Below are 18,085 nucleotides of genomic sequence, written 5' to 3'. Positions count from 1 at the left end.
TGTTGTCTTTTTGGTTTTAAAGGCTGCATTACAGAAAAGTAATATAATTTTCAGAATTTACCAGACTGTTCTATTATTTGCCTTTACCCTCTTAGTCATTATAGCCACATTACTAATAACTATTCATAAAACAAATATCAATATCTGCAATATTGATATTGACGTATTTGGTCAAAGATATTGTGGTATTTCATTTTCTCCATATAGCCCAGCCTCATGGTAGTATAGTGTGTGTGTGTGTGTGTGTGTGTGTGTGTGTGTGTGTGTGTGTGTGTGTGTATGTATATATGTATGTGTGTGTGTGTGTGTGTGTATATATATATATGTATATATATATATATATATATATATATATATATATTTTTTTTTTTTTTTTGTTAAAGGATGGCTTTTTAGAGCAGTTTTGAGGTAATGGAGTCCAGTTTGCTGATGTGAGGAGGAATTGAGTTCCAAAGTTTTGGTGCAGCGTAGGAGAAGTAATGAGGTTGATGGCCGGTAGACCATCAACCTGGTGGGGGGGGCGTGTGTAAAACAAGAGGGACGGGCAGCGCACCTCGTAATATATGAGGTTGGCGTCTTTGGTGACGAATCGTTTCTGTAAAATGGGACCCGCAAGGAACAGAATCCCAGACAGTATAGAAAGGATACACGGGTTTAGGGTAGCTTGAACTGTATAGACGCGTTTTGGTATTTTCTCACGAAAGGAAATGTCGTGTGTGATTATGTTTTTAGTCCGAATTCCATGATTACGCACAATTCATCATGCATATCATGAGAGGGGATAGCGGTTCTGGGTTGGCTTGGCCCTCACGTCTATAGCTTGATAATACATCCTGACGCGATGCAGAGCGCTCAAACAATATCGCTTTCACAAAATCCCCTTTTGTGTGTGTGTGTGTGTGGAACCATGCAGCGTATTTCAGTAACATCAGGTTGAACCGGGAGACACAATTACAGTAGACAGACTTATTTGCCAAAACAATATTTTTAGTTCTTTAGTTAGTACCTGACAAAATAAATAACTCATAAGAGCTGCTCTTCAGCGAGATGACAGAGCTTCTTGGTATTCTCTATGACAGCAAGTTTAGGTTTTTTTGGAGGGAGAGAAGTGGTACCAGATGTGATGGGGTTACTTCACAGTTACTCGGTCAGCTTGTGCTGCGCAGACAAGATAATTTGTCTTCAATTATGGGCTCTTTCTTCTCACATCAGTCATGTGGCTGAACACTTGTTGAGCTTAAGTTTATGTGATTCTTCACACTGAGAGCTCTTGTGTGGACGAGTCAAAGCAGCCAAGGACTCTTGTCTACAGGAAGAAAAAGCAGACAGGAAATGTGAATATTTGAAGATTATAATGAATAAGTACAGGATATCATAACATATGTCAGTGGATTTCTTTATCAATTATGGTTGAAGGACATGAAATACCTTCTTCTTTTTTCACCCCTACTCATTAGCTCAATCATTTGTTTCCACTGTGTCTGTCTGACATTGAACAATTCTTCCTTCTCTTGCAAAATAAATGAAGCAGCTAGTAGATCACTGTCCAATGTAAAGTCTGTGTGACTGAATATCTCTCTCTCTCTCTCTCTCTCTCTCTCTCTCTCTCTCCCCTGCTTATCTGGAAAAGGTAGCCTGTATAAAAATGTCTGACAAATTGCCGACACACCCTGGTTAGCTATTGAATGTCACCTCTTTGTGATACTGGTGCCTCACCAAAGTCAAGTTTACTGTAATAAAGCGTTTGTGCCTCGACATGAAATTCTGCACGTCACGTCATGTCCGTCTAATTTGGGTTTTGTGCGTCTCCCCACTTTGAAAAAATGTTGTGCTGCATGTTGCGGGGGATAATCCAAGGCTATACATTCCGTAGAAACTGTTCGGCGAAGCTAACGGTCCCCGCAGTGGCTTCTGACAAAGCCAAACGTACGCCTGTCCATCAGGACGTGTAAACAGTCTCATACAAGCTCTATTTAAATGTTGACAAGAGCAGTTCTATCCACAAAACCACCAATCTTAGAATGTGAAAGATATTTTTCTTTACTTCCCCAAAATAAAAAAAAACAGTACATTTTTCTTTGCAAAAAAAAAAAAAAAAAAAAGGTTTCACAATGTGTTATTGTTGTAGCATACAAGACAAAGATGGCCAGTGATATCTGATACATAATTGGAGATGGCAAAACGGATATACCCTGCAGACGTATCCACAAACATTGCTGTTTCTCTTAGGACGTACATAGAATTCTAAATCTATTGCTCGAAGTGGGACGCTTGTGGTTCCTATATTTCGCAGCCTGACCCGTGGGGAATGTAGGAATGCGACTGCTTCTGGGTTTGCCCCACAGTCTTTCCTGGCAACCCCCCACTAAGGCACAGACTGAGGTTCTGTCCTGACTCCTCTCTAGACCTGGGCAAAGTGGACCTAGCTTGTCTGCACAAATCTGAGTTTGGCACACACACACACACACGTACTGCATGTACATGAACGCACGCATTGTCAGCGTACGTGAGAATCAAGCACGCTTTTTCACGTGTCGGGTGTCTGTTTGGTCAGAAGGTAGTGTTTAAACCCTCATCAGGACTTTTGCTGCAGTAATGGATGTCTCTGGTCCTCCTCCCTCGACACCCCCTGCATATGTGGAAGTATCACGTTACCCTTTACCACTTTCCTTCTCGTGCGCCACTCACCAGAGCATCAGACTCTGATTTGCAGCTAAGAAAACAGCCTGCTTCGGCTTTTTTTTTTTCTTCTTCTTTTTTCGTCTAAGGTCTTGGACTTGTGGCCTGGCTTGGTCTGCAGCCCAACCTGCCACCACTGGCTGGCTTTTATTGGAAGCAGGGCTAAGTGTTTGTTTTCACTGCATTGTTGGGAATGGGAGATGGGGGGTACCTTGGTCTACCTTTGAGTGGGGCCTCTGGGATGCGTGCGGAGGAAAAATTGCCCTCTGCACACAATAGATTGGCAAGCACGCCAAGAGCCAAGACATCACAGCTCGAGGACCTTGGACTCCAGCCGCAGCTTTTCTTTTCTTAAACACAACACTCTTAAGTCTTAACAGCCGTCTTCAGTGCCGTGCCGTGCCGTGCCGTGCTATGTGGTTTGGGGAATTTCAATAGCAAAAGAGGGAAGTAAAAGAAGGTGAAAATGTGCATCTTGGATTAAATAATTAACTTAAACTGTGTACCCACCACTACAAAGGGTGAATCTAAGGAGAACAATGACTATGTTTAGTGTTAATGTCAGTTAATGTTTACCTTTTTTTTTAAACGAGAACTTGTTGACTTTTTACAAATGCGGTCGACCACAGTGTGCTATAGACAAAATATCTGGTGCTCTATGAAACGTTAAGCTAAGTTTCTGTGCTGTCAGATTTAAAGTCAAATAATAATAAAAAAGGCATAACTTTTCATCCTGTGAATCAGTCTTTTCAGTGTAGTTTATCTCCATTAAAACGTAGGTGAGGCAAGTTTGTCTATACATGGTAGCAACGGGATCATACCATCATACATCTCCGGATCTATTTCAACGATAACCAAAGAGGATATTGACTTCACAAAATCAGGGGTGTGTGGATATTCCAAACGTTTAATAAAGCCTTCCTGTAACGCCTGGCTACTGGCGTTTGTCCATCACCTGGAGAACATCATCCAGGATTGAAGGGCCCAGATCAAGGCTGAATGAAAAGCCACTGTCCTCCTCCTTTTTTTTTGTGACAGTTTTGTCACAGGTCTCTGTGGAGTCCTCATCCTTGTCTGAATTCAGGCTGCCCCGTCCGAAGCTGCGAGCCAGATTGGGAGAAACAATATTCCCACTTTGGTACCCATCCTCCTTTTCCATCTCTGCTTCCCCTTCCTCACTGTCCAGCAGCGGCAAAGAGCTGCATTTCTTTCTCCTCTGGGACGCGCCGTGCAGGCGGCGCACATGCCAGTCCGGGCTCTCGGAGCCGTCGGCCTCATCGAGGTTCAGGCGAGGGGGCTTTGGCGGTGGAGAGCAGGCCAGGAAGAGGTTCTGCTCGCTCTGGGAGCTCTGCAGAAGCAGATTGTGGCCCATCTTTAAGAAGGACAGGTCTCCGAAGCTGTCTGTGTGGGCATCGTTGCCAATATGTGTGATGTGGCGGAAATCGGCCAGCGGCAGGCTAATCATGTTGACCGACAGCACCTCCCTGCGCTTGGTGCTCCTGCTGGGCCAACGAGAAGATGGCTTTCTGTGCATCGATGCTCGAAGTGGCATCTTGGCAGATCTTGTTGAGGCCCAAATATTTCTATTTGTCCCTTTTTTATATATCCTCGGCCTTTGTATGCTTTTGTGTGTCCTCCTTTGTTCGACAGTGAATCCTCAGGAAGTGATGAAGCTTATGAACATAATTCCATCTGCATCAAACACAAGAAAAGAGAAGTTATAGTTTAGCCAACCCAAGTCGGATACCAAGTCCATGATGCTACAATATGAACCCCTTTTTGATAACCGAGGCGTCTCTCACGCTGCCACGCTCCAATATTAAGCAGGTCTGTACTCGCTCTTCTAATTGAGCACCAGATGTAGGTATTGCACTGAAACAGTCGGTGGAGCCAATGTTTTTAGAGATTGCGCCTGCTCCCCTTGATTTGGATTTATTTAAATTCAATGTACATTTTCAGCAGGGTGCTGTTCCAACAATGCTTTGAAGCTTTCATTTCTAAATATTTACTTTTCCAATCCCATTTTTTCCCCCCCATAAATGCAGGTGTGGTCTGCAGCCAATCCTCTAAAGGAAGTATAGCAGCCTACTTGAGACTTCCAGTAACAAAAACAACAACAATTCAGATCTCTTCACATTTCTGTCAGACATCATAATAATTTGCCTTTGGAACACATGTTTCTGATTTTGTGAAAAATCGAAATAGTCGGGATTCAGTCAGTTTATCTTGCTGTAGTGTGAGAGTTAAGCAGTGACTGGATACGGAAAAAGAGTTCAATATTTCCCCCCCATTAATAACACTGTCGGCATTACATTTCAAACTAAGTTGTCCGGGGATTTCATATTATACAAATTTCATATCCACCAGCCAAACTAAAGAGGAATCATTCTTCTTCTCCGTCAAAATGAATACAAAACTACTTCAAATGAAAGTCCAACTTTGTCCAAAAAAACAAGAGTACGTTTGCGTTCCGTGACCTGTAATCATTTTATTGAGTAAAACAGAACTTAGTTAATCAACTCTGGCATACCGATTACATAACTTGTCCAGTGTCTGTGATTTTTACGGCCTCCCAAACGGCTTTACCCACATTAGATCTGTGTTCGTGACTTGAAACACTCACTCTGTAAATTTGTACGCCACTACAGCAAACAGGTTTTGTTGGCCCGTAAAGGTTTTATCGGCACTTTAGTAGCAGCGGGAGATTGGATAGCGTGGACACAACAGCATTCCTTTCCAAACATGTCAGTTTGGCCGAGGAGGAGTCTTAGGATTTCTGCCATGAGTATCATGTTCAGGAAACACTTCATGGCCAAGTAGAAATTAAAGAAGCCCATTAAAACACATTGGCCAAGAAACAATTTTTAAATTATCTTCCGTAATGCTGCCATAAACAATCCATCTTGGAGACAGATGAGGAATTTGTCTGAAAATGTAACCACTAGTTAAAAGAAATTGGTTACAAGGTTTTTCATTTTTCATGCGGTTGTTTTTCTATTTGGATAAAAAAAGAACAATAGGATCGATAAAGACTGATTAGTTCTTACCTGTCCTGCCGAGCAAATACAGGATGATTGAATCCAACACATGCACCCACGTCTCTGTCAGGAAACTAAGCCGTGTCTACCTGCACACCCTGACAAACTCTTTCCTGACATGATGGGGCTTGTTCAACGGTTACATTGCACATCCTTGAGACAGAGACCGAGTTAAGGAGTTTCCTCTAATGTCACAACCAGGTCAACTTTTACATTAAATTGTAACATTTAACCGTCCGGTGTTTCTTACCTTACCGTTGTCCTGTGCTGTTGCTTAGGGTGAGCGTTTTCAGTCCTGGGACATTTGATCCGTCTTTTTTTTTTTTGCACTCTCCCAGTGTAAACTCCGTCTCACATTGCACAGCCCTCCAGGTGTGTTTCCTGTGAAAGTCTTCTTTGCCTAAGATAAGCCAGGTGAGGTCAGAGTACAAGCGTGTTAAGACATCCAGGTGGAGGCCTGCCTTCAATTTGTTTTCTTACTTTGCATTTGCAGTCATCCCACCTTTTTTAAAATGGTTGCCAGCCATCAGATGATATCATCCTGGTTGCGGTGTATGTTGGCCACTTAGTCGTTAGTGTGAAAATAAGTCCTGCTGGTTGGTTGACTGCACCCATTACCTGGTAGGAGAGTGGGTGCAAAACAGGAGCTGCTGATGTAATTCCTGTGATATTGAAATGTGGGAGAAACTATGGCACCCAACTCATTTCAAGAGCAGTTTCCGAGAGAGGAAGCTGAGTTTGAATATATGTGTGTGTGTGTCATATATTGTGTGCTTGTATCTAAAAGGAAGTCACAGTCAGTGGGCAAACAAGTCAGCCCCTCAGAGGAGGGGTTAACCGAACTCTAATCTCCATGTCATTGTCTCTGTGCTCTGCCGATTTCCTGATTTCCTGCCTGCTGTTGGCATGTCTAAAGCCCCGGTTCGAGCCCACTCCACAGGCCCTTCTGCCTGACTGGAGGCCTATAGCTCTTCTGTGCAATCAAAGCACACTCTCACAAACGGACATGCATGTACAGGCACGCTGGGTTGCACAAGAAAGATGACTGGTTGCGTTTCCACTTCTCACGCCTTCAGCGTGTTGTCTTTGCCTGTGGAATGCTATATCAACACAGGAATGGAAACTGTGTTTGAACAGCAAACCTTTTTTTCTGCTCTATGGAATTTTGTGTTAAAAGTGACAGGGTTGAAGCATTTTGTTGTGCTCTCAAAGGCAATAATTGTGTGTGCTTTTGATTGTCTTGAGTTAATTTTGTATTATTCTAGAGAATCTGTTCCCCTTTTTGTTTTTTAAAGAGAATATATTAAGATGAACATGCTATCCCAGTCTTCTAATGAACATTGTGTTCCAGCAGAAACGAGGTCTGTGCTGTGGATCCCTTTGTTCAGAGTCTTAATGCTCCTCCTTGTTGATTAAACTTGAACATACCGGATGTGAATGAAATACAAATCGTATCTTTCACTGTTCCTCCAGTCCTTTCATATTGATCCAACAAACAAAGGGCCTGATCCTCTTTTGTTCTCCCGCTCTGCACTCGCGCCAGAGCAGTCTGCAAGACCAGACACAATTACTCACGCAAACGAAATTATCATAACATTTACTCAAGACTGAAACCGAACATTTTTGAACATTTCTCTTCGTAGAAACCCCCCTCCTCCTTCCACCTACAGCCACAACACTGCCGTAATACTGGAAAACAATTATCTGCTGTATTGGAATGACCTCACAAGACCTTTTGTCTGACCCCGGCTCGGCTCACTCTGCTCTCATGCCATGTAGCCTCTGGGCCGATGCGTTAAACCCGAGCTGGATTTTGGTATAAGCTTCTTTTCTAAGGCCTGACCATAGCGGGCAGTGTGGTTTGATGCAGCTATGCTGGGCCTGAAATCTGGGATGCTGCGTGTTTTTGTTGTTGTAGGATAAAAAGTGTTTCCAGATATTGCTTTGACTGGCGCTAGAAGCCCAAACTGAGGCTTTGGTGGATACTCTTCTGGCCCTTTGTTGTGTGTTCTCCAGCTTCCGCTCTATCGAGGCCCTCGGACTGCCAGCATTTAGATTAGATGTACAGCCAAAACTGATTTTTATATGAATTTTTCAATTACGACAAACATAGGACTTTGCTTTGAAACCAAACAATGAGACTGGACCGTTAACTCCTGACTTGTGATTGGGCCGCCCTGTCTCTAAAGCAGTTTTCAGGAGCTACTCTTTGTAATAAGCTTTCGCAATTCTGGTGAGAACATCCCAAGTTCGCGTTGTCATCGTCCTAGTCACCGTCATGACTGTTTGTCTGCAAAGGTTTTACGGCTCGATGATGAACTTCAACTGAAACTTGGCAGGCTGTTAAGAGGAAGTGCGGTCACTCGGTTACATGGCTGCCTCATGACAGAGATCTGACACCATTCAAAGTCCAGGTGTTAAATCCTTGAAAACCAAGAGCCGACTCATTCCCACATGACAACGCTTACAGTAGCCTCTAATCAGCTAAGTAAGGCCAGGTCAGGTCCAACACACTGAGGGGGGAATAGGCTAGATAATTCATGAAGAAACGTACATTTCTGATGAGGTAATACTATAATAACCTGACGCAGCTTGATTATTTATGTACGTTTGAGACATAAAGGTGTTGTGAGGCCTGCTTTGGCCTTCTAGCATCATACACTGTTCACCATTTACAAATGAGCTCCATCGTTCTACAATGGACTTGAAGGACAATTTATTTATACTTAAAAAAATAAATCATAATTTTCTATCTGAGGGTAATTCTATTGGGCGACGTAAACTGCATACTATTGAGCAGCCGTCCCCTCTGCTGTCATTCTCAAATGTCATCTGTTCAATAAAGGCAGAATTTCCCTCTCTAGAAATGTTTAAATAGAGAAATCTTGAGCTTATGTTGATCTTTGTTATGTCCACAGATTTATAAAATGTCTTCTATGTTTAGAGCTCTCCATTTAGTTTTCGTAGGATTGAAACATTTTTTTACATGCATAACTCATAACATCCCATTTCTTTCCAGTTAGTGTGGGCGGTCTGATGGCTGGGAATGTGCTGCTCTGGCTCCTGACACTGAATCATTAGTAATTATAAAACCATGGTTGGGATATTTAGATTTCTTTGAAGACTGGGGACATAAAATAAACAGTATAAAGCAGGATACCTCCCGCTCGCTGTTTGTTCTGCACATTAAATAGTTGAGGACACATGTATATATGGGAACACACATCAACATGCGAAAAGCACAGACATTTCAAATTTTATGTTTGGAACCTTGACTTCATTTTCTTATCTCGTCTCCCCTCATAAAGCCTGAGTTCTTCTTGACATCTCCAAAGTTCAGGCTCCATTCTTAGTCCTGCGGCCACTTTTGTTTTAATAGGAAATCTATTGCAATCAGAAGGCTTTTCCCGTAAGGCCAGGATGTGAAAGACATCATTTTGCTTTTACAACGATGTATTGTTGGATATTAAAGAGGCCAAACCCCCACATCTCCCTATTCTAGGATCCCTGAGCTCATCCATCATAAAGAGAAATGCCAGGGCATCAGGAGTTCAGGCCTTTGCTGCCATTTCTCTTTTCACTGTTTGTTTCCTTAACTTTAACAGTTTCCAAAGGCACTCTCCGTCTCCGTCCAACAGGCTTCTTCTTTGTCCAATACCGTGACCACGTACAACCACACGCACGCACACACACACACACACACACACACACACACACACACACACACACACACACACACACACACACACTTCCACGGTACCTCACATCCACTGCTGCCTTTTTTCTCCTTCACTTTACACTTTGATTGTTATTGGCTGAATCCACAGTCGACACACAACCACCACTATCTGCACAGTGTTCATTCAGGCACTGCGCTGCATTTCAATCAGGAGAGACACGTGGACGAAGCAAAAGAAAATTATCGAAAATACAAGCGTTTAATATAACAGATTATGGAAGGAACAAGGTTAGGAGGAGGTGGAAGAGAGTGTGTAACTGCAGCATGGATGTACGTAAGGCAGAGAGAGAATCTTTTTTTATTTTAGTTTTTTTAAGAGACCGCAGCAAGAGGATAGGCTGATATGTAGGCGTATCGCTGCGCTGTTGGAGAGACGTGATCAGCTGATGAGAACGCATGATCACACAATTTGAGTGTCTGGCAGGCCTTAGCATGCAAAGGAATCGTCTTTCTCATTGAACCTTCCTTTGCACCTGATACTGTGAAACAGTTTAGAAATCAGCGTTGTCTTTTGTATCTTACGGTTTCTGTTTAGATTTTTTTAAAGAACATATTTTTCCCATTGTCGTTTGAGGGATGGCTGTATATTCTGCAGCTTGCAGATACAATAATTGTCACAGTCAGTGATCTCTAGATGTGTTCACCGAGACATTCTGTTCAGACAGAAAAACTCACACATTATTTGGCCTTCCATTGTTAAATATAAGGAGGTCTTGTCTTGGAGCTCAATTCAAAAGCCAGATGTTTGCAGTACATGTGCATTGAAAGGGTTGAATACAGGAAGTAGATTTGGGCCTTAATCTGTGTAGTGCTTGTCCTTCGCTAACAAAAGCAGCATAATAGACGAGACCTTAAGGGTTTTACGTCTGCCGAGTCTTATAATGAATGATGATTAATCCACCACCATTTACAAAGCTTGAGTTTTCTCTGCAGAGGAATTTCACCTTGGCTCCAGTGTTGCATGGTGCAGTACCCCTGCCTGTTTGTTTGAGTTAGCAGGAGTGCTACGCCCCCCTCAGACACTCACGCACACACACACACACACAAATGATTTCTAAATAAGTGTTCGCCTCTCATAAATCACCTACTCCATAGGTCTGTGACACACACACATAGAAACACACGCCACCGCACACGCTCGGGATGAATAGTTCCTTGATTAACTTTACCAGAGTGCATTAGAGGCAGACATGTCAGCCTGGACCACAGAGCAGGCTTGTTAAGGAGAAGCCATTTCTTCTCTTGGTAGCACAGTCTGTAAAGTCTCTTGTTGGCTCGGTGTCCGTCTAGTTAAAGATATCTGATGGCTGGGGCGTTAATGAGTAACCCAACTATCAAAGACTCATTGGTAGCCTCTCAGGCTGCAAGGTGAAGAGACTATAAGCATGAAACGGTAAAGAGCGGAAGAATATCAACAAAAAATGTTTAAAAAGTCACTACAGTGTAATTCCAGTTGCTGAAGTAATAACATCTGACAAGAGGCACCGTTAAATCAAATGTTCTTGTAAGTTGTTAACTTGAAGCTTCAATACTTTGATGGCTTCCTTCTTCATCAGGTTGCTGCACAAGCCATATTTCTCTCTCTCTGTGTGTGTGTGTGTGCTTCTCCCTTATGCTCATTTACATTCACAGTTTGTATTCAGGCATAGGGTTGATGCTCCTGGCCAAGCGGAGACATTATATCACTACAGTTCACTCACATCGGCAAAATGATCATGAGTTTATATTATTTTGCTTAGTAAAGGAATCAAAAATCAGCATTGAGGCAGAATCAAGTCTTTTCTTGCTTCTTGTGTGTCCTCTTTCCGGCAATGAAGTTGTGGTGTGGTTTTTCCATTTAGACGCAACAATGGAGCACAGTAACAAAGGACAGGGACGTCGGCTGTAGTCATCTTTATGCGTATGCGATACATTTCGTAGAAATCCTGAATAAATGCGTAGGAAAATGTCGGATGTCGTGCACGGAAAGAGATCGAGAAGAATATGCTATGGCCTTAACAGTCACAAGATCTCAACTCAGTTCAGAGGACACTTTTTGATCTGATCCAATGAGATTTGCAGATTCTGTGCCAACGAGCGCTGAAGCTAAACTGGAGCCTCTTACTAAGACCTGCGTGACATGTGTCTGCATATTTGTTTGTGTTCTCACACTTTTTAGGGGAAGAAATACCCTCTTTTGTTTGTGATCGTTTGCTGGAAAATAGTTCTTTTCTTTTTTTTCAATTACATAGAGATGGTGATTGTAGTGCCGACACTCTTCCTTCTCTATTGCACACACACACTCACTTGTTTCTTCACGTCTTCATTCACTCTCGCACACACCCGTACATACTCACACACATCTCACACAAACACACATGGCGGAATGGTGTAATGTGCAACTGATCTGACAACTTGTGCCAAGGGAACAGAGCGGCCACCTGCGCAGCGAGATGCCTCCTGCTGTGTGTGGGGAAAGAGTGTGAGAGAGAGTGTGTGTGTGTGTGTGTGTGTGTTACACTGCCTGACTCACAGCGCTGGTGGTATTCATGATGTAATTACTGGCCGGAGGTTGGGCTGGGGTGTGCTGGTTGGAGGCCTAGCCATGTGCTGATGTCAAATAGCTAATGCTCAGCGTGTGTGTGTGTTTGTGTGTGTGTGCGTGTGTGTGTGTGTGTGTATTTTACTACCATCCTACCTCTGCGGTGGCTTTGTACGGAGGCCCATTGTTTGTGTTCTGTGGTCTCTTACTCACCCTGGGCCCCATTGTTACTGTAACACACTCACACTCTCTCACACACACACACACACACGAGTGTTCAGACTAATTTCTTACTGCACTTCAGTGTAGTGGCCAGAAGAGGGTAGAGTGGAGATATATTTGAGTATTTTATAGCCAGCTTGCTTGCTTGTGTTTAATTTGAAGACGTAAGAGTTGTTTATTTACCTAATGGCGTTTGCGTGATATTTCAGAGTTACGTGTCAGACAAGGGCTTGAGCTCACATTACTGGAATGATAATAGCAGCTTTCCTCAATCCAGCGGTTGAGGGGGAGTAACTTCCCCTCCCCGACCCGCTCTTCTCTTCCTCCTTCATGCTAACTCTTTCTCTTAGCACATGGATGCTGGAGTCCCCGTGATGTTTTCCAGATGCTCAGCATTGACAAAAATCAACCTCTCCTCCTCAGATTGCTGTCACTCGGCCAGTCCTTTATTCACACACTCACTCGCTTTCTCGCTCACTGTCTTGTTAAAGAGATACTTCCTTGGCCCGGCAGACTTCCTGGATACAATCCTATAAAGCAATAGTTTACTCTGTGGACACATGACCCCCCCTCCGCTTCAAATTGTATGACGGTCTCTGAGAGTGTGTTATGGCATCATCCTAGGTGCAAATAAAAAAAAAAAAGTAAAAGTGTCTCCATGCCTTTTTAGATGATGTGTATTGCATTTGTGACCTCACAGAGTGTGTGTGTGTGTGTGTGTGTGTGTGTGTGTGTGTGTGTGTGTGTGTGTGTGTGTGTGTGTGTGTGTGTGTGACGTCTCGCCTGTTTTCCACTCTGCGTAATTAGCCATTAGCCAGTGGCACACACACACACACACACACACACACACACACACACACACACACACACAGTGAGAGGCAGGGCGACTGCCAGGCTTAATCCCAGCCCTCATTTTGGGGTTTAATGACCTCAGGCAGCAGAATTACCCTGTCACAGTTGTTCTGTGGGCTGCTGTCTCGTACATGTTCACCCCGCCGTGACGCTGATGGTAACTGAGATGGGGGCATCTGTAGGAGTCCCCCTCTCCGCCGCCGCGCGCCCACAAGCCCTGTCGTGAAAGCAAACAGACAGTGGACGGTGACCGCGGTGTCATTCACTCCGTGTGCTGCCCAAGTCGATGTTGTCATGATGTAAAATACAGCGGTGTTTTCTAGGATTACCTTCCAGTGCAGTGGCTCACTAATGTTCCTCTGAGAATATTGTAAATGCCCTCTTAAATTCAAGCTGATGTCTTCAATTGGTTGTCGACCAAAGTTATTCAGTTGTAAAACATATTTTTCCATAAAACATGACATGAGTAGAACATGTTCTGCTACTCAACTTGTCTAGTCATGTACCAATTGTTTGTAAATCTTTAAAAAAGAAAGAAGTCTGAACTCTTGGACTCAAATACTTACAATACAGCCTTATTGTGTCTGTATTATTAACAGATGATATGCTTCCTGATAACTAAGTTGTTCCATGTTATAATAACCTCTCTCATTGTATGTCTGTCTCTCCCACCTGCAGGGCGCCATTTCAAATGAGCGCGACTACGAGAGCGTGGTGATGATGAGGATGAGGCAGGCCGCTGAACGGCAAAAACTCATAGAACAGATGCAGCAAGACGATGACGAGGAAGCTGCCAGGTCATAGCACAGCACCCACCTCTTAAATAAATACCTGTTTCAGGCTTTAGTTTCATAAAGCCTCTTATGTGGTTTATTGATTTATTTTGTATGCAATACACTGTGTGGTAAAATAAATCATTTTATTAACAAAAAAAAGATCTGTGGTGTTAATCAGCGTGTTATTTCTTTTCGTTAAGACCGCAGGATGACTGAGGGAGATACAGAGTAGAGAAGAAGTGATGCCTCCTTCAGTGCAGGCAGAGAGGTATGAGTCCTAATACTGAGGCTGCAGGGACGAATCATTACTGCACACTATCTAGTGTTTCCATATTGGGATGCCAGTGATATTTGTACAACTTATTATTGATCAATATTTTATTTCCAGATTGAATGTTTGGTTCACAATTCCAAATTTAGTCTGTTGACTTGAATATTTAGTTTGCTGCAATTTACTACGATAAACAGAAATGTAATTTATTGGATTAAATTTCCACATTGTGGAATACGTGGATGTTAAACCAGTAAAACCAGCTGAAAGGCTTTCTGGACGACTTTTACCTCGTGATAACTGCTCCACTACGCGTGAGCAGTAAATTAACTTCCACTTAGCCGTCACACAGGATTTTACAGCAAAAGTTTTGCTTGTTTTTGGGGCAAACCCACCTCAGTGTTTCCATGTCATCCACTTCACTGCAGCCTTGGTCCTAATGTCACATGTCATGGATCATCTTCAATTTAAAAACATGCCTCTTGCTTCAAAAACAACAAACACTTTTAGTCTAAGTTGGGCTATTATTCTAAGATGTTTTCCAATAGGCTTATGTAACTGATTCCTAGAAGATACTCTATTGCTTATTTATGCTCTCTGAAGTGACACGCTACCGCTGTGTGAACCACATTAAGTCAGACGTTACAGTGCCAAACGGTTTGCGGTCACTCTTTTTGTTTTGTAGCGAGGTCTTCTGCTTGTGGAACATCCATCCCTCCAAATAGTCTTATTTTCCTGTCCCTTAGGGGGACTGTGGCGTAATGCTGTGTCTGTGTTTGTGGGCCTGTGTTTCCCCTGTCATTGTGTTATTTAGGAGCCACATGACAGCTTTGCCCCATCCAACCCAGTCCTCCATCTCTCCACCACTCCTGCGCACTGCCTGGTTCTGTTACACAATGTCCAGCTGTGGAGCGGCGTGGTGTGGTGGGAGACATCTGCTCCTCTCCTCCTGCAAAATCCCCTCATTACATGGTTTTGTTTATGCATAGCCTTTTTTCATATCCTGGCAATGAAAAAAAAAGACAAAAAGCCCAGGAACACACAAACTGTGTCCAAATGACAACAGAGGAAATACAATTACAGGAAACACAATTACCACCAACCCTGCCGTGATCCGACAGTGGCTTGTGCTGCATGCAAATCCGGATGGGAGGATGAGGCTGTTGTACGCTCCGTTCCATCTACATTACCGCACAGCCTTGGACTCTTCAAAGTATCGTCTTCCGCCCCGTTTTCCTTATTGTGTTCGGGTCAGAACCTTTAACGCCTCAGTACGCAAACAGCGTATGGGCTCTCTGTGGTAACTAAGTCATGTGTGAGGCTGGTAAGAGTTTGACTGGCTGTAAGCTGGCTGGAAAAGTTTCTGGTTTGTGGGTTAGTGATCCGGGCTGGCCCCAGACATGTGCTCGCAGACCTGGGGCGGTACTGAAACCACCCAGTGTTTTTTGGCTCTCACAGGCTGACTGCTGCACTCTGTGTGCGTGCAGTGCTAGTGCCTCATCTTGGGGCATGCAGCATCCCTGTAAGGTGCCACAGAGCTGCGAGGGCTCACAATAACAGCACGTTAATCCTTTTTTCACGTGTGATGTGTGTGTCTGTTTAATGGATTATCAGAAGGATATATCTTTTGCAGCAGGATTTCAAATTGTTTTCTTCTATTCATAATTACACAATCAATCCACATCATTAGATTATTTAATTATACGCATATAATACACTTTCAAAAACATCTTTACACAGTGCTTTAAGTACAAATATGTCTATCTGGCGTATTGTACGTCTTTTGCTGAATTTAGAGATATTCCTTGACGTTTTACTGGCAAATGATATATTAACAGTTAAACTGGACCTCGCTCAACACTGCCACCTTGTCACCGCTAGTAAACAGTAAACAATATGGGCTAAGGACCTTATAAAGTTCCCTGGAATGTAGTTTGGTATTCCCTTAAAAATGGTGACCTGTCACCTAATGATCTGAAACCTTACGCCTGGGATAATCTCAACTTTAGTACTTTATTTTTATTTAACAAAGGGCTGATTCTGTAGCTGTCAAAGGTTGACAAAGTTCTTCAGCATGGTTCATTCATCCTTTCAAAGGCTTCTAGAGGCATTTCGATACAGTCAATACTCGCTCCATCACACCGTCTCCTTGTGGAGGCACCACACCAACGTCTGTCCCACCCCCGTCATCGTCAGCACGCGGAAGCCGATCTTCTCCAGCTTGTCCAACACCAGGCGAGGTGGGTCGTCCACATGGTACTCGGAACTAAATGAGCATAAACACAAAGTCATTCAACTTTCCACAGATGTGGGATTTCTGTGTTTCAGTAAACTTTGCTTGGAAAGTAGAATGCTGTTAATTGTTCTGGTGCTTGTTCACTTCCTTCCACACCTTGGTTCATTTCCCAGCAGCATTTGAATCAGATTGCCAATGACAACACATCCCTGATCTGTATTGCACCAGCTTGAATGGTTTATTCTAAATCTGCAAAGCAGCAGCCTTCCTCAACCACAGTGGATGGGGCTTTTTTTTCCCCTCCATGTGACCTGATCTCATCTCTGTTATCAATATGGACACGTTAACTGCCAAAATGAAATGAAGACCAGCGTTAAGCGCCTAAATATGGAAACATGTTGTGACCACACTCACAGTGCACCTGGGAGCTGATGCTGCATCAGAGCGGTGCCATTACAGTTTACTTCTCATTGTCTCATTAGAAATGATCAAATCAGGATAGAACTTCTTCATCCTGTGAGACAGTTCATGCCCTGAGCCGAACAATGCCGACAAATCTCTCCGTTTTCTCGTCATCTTCAGATATTGTCCACATTTGACGAGTTACCTGCATCACTTACTTAATGGTTTGCAATACTCACAAATTGTTCCCCAGCATGGTTGTTTTCCTTGCTCCCAGGTAATTCATGATGGTTGGATCCGAATATTCATCCCCCACATTCGACGGACCAGTCTCCTGTAAGAAGTAATTAAGTACATTAACTATACAGCTGATAGTTTGCTTAATAAGATTGATTGAGATATGAATGCTTTGGTAAAACAATATATGTTATGTGTGCAGCTCTGGCTGCGTACTACTGGCAGGTGCACATCATAATCTCTAATAACTAAACGGACTATAAATAGATCATCAGATACTCAGGCTATAGAATTAGGTCGTACAGTCAAATACATGAACAGCTCAACAAGAGGTCGACCACTGAGGGACATGTGTTTGTGATTGAGGGCACTATGGCAAAAAACAACAACAACCAACATTGCAAACTTGACTGTGTGTTGTTTCCAGCATGCAGAATATTACAGCGCGCTGCATAGCGGCAGCGCTGATTGATTACTGCTTTGCGCGAGGCTGCTCTGGCAAATAAACAAATCCCTGAATCTCCCCGGCTCGAGCGCTTCTCTTCTTAAAAAAAAAAAAAAAAGCCCAACACGAGCCAGTTATACAGATACAAGATACACACCAGTCGGATCTGCGTGCTGACGAACATGTAAGGCATCCCTGCTCGCTGGCGACGCACCGCTATTCCTCCGGGGATCACCGAGGGGGCTTGTTCACGGAGACGCGGCGGCGGCGGCGGTCCTCTCTCCACTTTGCGCTCCTGACGAAAAGCCCTTCCCGGAATGCGGAAACACCCACCGCCACGGACCAATCGCAGCTCTCCTCGCAGCATCTGTCAACAGCGTTGCTCGCTCCAGCGCTTGAAGTCTTGCTCAATTGATGCGATCGCTTGTTTGTTGACGTGAGGAACGGTGGCCAGTGTGCATGCAGGCCAGCCGGGGGGAAATGCCTTTTGTGCAGAGTGCTCATTATTCTGAATTATATGCCCTCAGTGCAGAGGTCCCTTGTCCTTAAACAGTAAATATGTTGTCTAGTAGGTTCAGAAGGCTGAGTACAGCCAATTGCATGAAGCGTTTTCCTTTTATTCCAGGCCTTGCTTTTTGCAAAGGCATATACATTTTATGAAACATTG

The 18,085-nt window shown here is 43.5% G+C and overlaps 3 protein-coding genes across 3 annotated transcripts in view; 1 reads left to right on the top strand and 2 right to left on the bottom strand.

Moving 5' to 3' along the window:
• Positions 1-13,929, top strand: part of dnajc17 (DnaJ (Hsp40) homolog, subfamily C, member 17) — a 30,860-nt gene extending 16,931 nt beyond the window's left edge. Inside the window, exon 11 of the mRNA XM_079216672.1 lies at positions 13,730-13,929. Within this exon, the coding sequence (XP_079072798.1) occupies positions 13,730-13,855 (126 nt within the window). The 3' untranslated portion in view covers positions 13,856-13,929. The remainder of the gene's footprint in view (positions 1-13,729) is intronic.
• Positions 1,105-4,362, bottom strand: LOC306735223 (cdc42 effector protein 3). Its single transcript, XM_079216674.1, has one exon. The coding sequence runs from the start codon at positions 4,229-4,231 to the stop codon at positions 3,614-3,616; it is 618 nt and encodes a 205-aa protein (XP_079072800.1). The 5' UTR covers positions 4,232-4,362; the 3' UTR covers positions 1,105-3,613.
• A 1,846-nt stretch (positions 13,930-15,775) lies between the features above and the next one.
• On the bottom strand, positions 15,776-17,721 carry gchfr (GTP cyclohydrolase I feedback regulator). The gene is made up of 3 exons (XM_079216556.1): positions 17,576-17,721; positions 16,976-17,070; positions 15,776-16,364 (listed from the first exon to the last, which is right to left on the bottom strand). The coding sequence occupies exons 1-3, from the start codon at positions 17,609-17,611 to the stop codon at positions 16,235-16,237; spliced, it is 261 nt and encodes an 86-aa protein (XP_079072682.1). The 5' UTR covers positions 17,612-17,721; the 3' UTR covers positions 15,776-16,234.
• Between the last annotated feature and the right edge of the window lie 364 nt (positions 17,722-18,085).

This window comes from Taurulus bubalis, assembly GCF_910589615.1.
Source record: "Taurulus bubalis genome assembly, chromosome: 4".
In the NCBI taxonomy this organism is placed as follows: domain Eukaryota; kingdom Metazoa; phylum Chordata; class Actinopteri; order Perciformes; family Cottidae; genus Taurulus; species Taurulus bubalis.
Note: the sequence above shows the minus strand (reverse complement) of the source record. Positions and strands in the feature narration are given on the sequence as shown.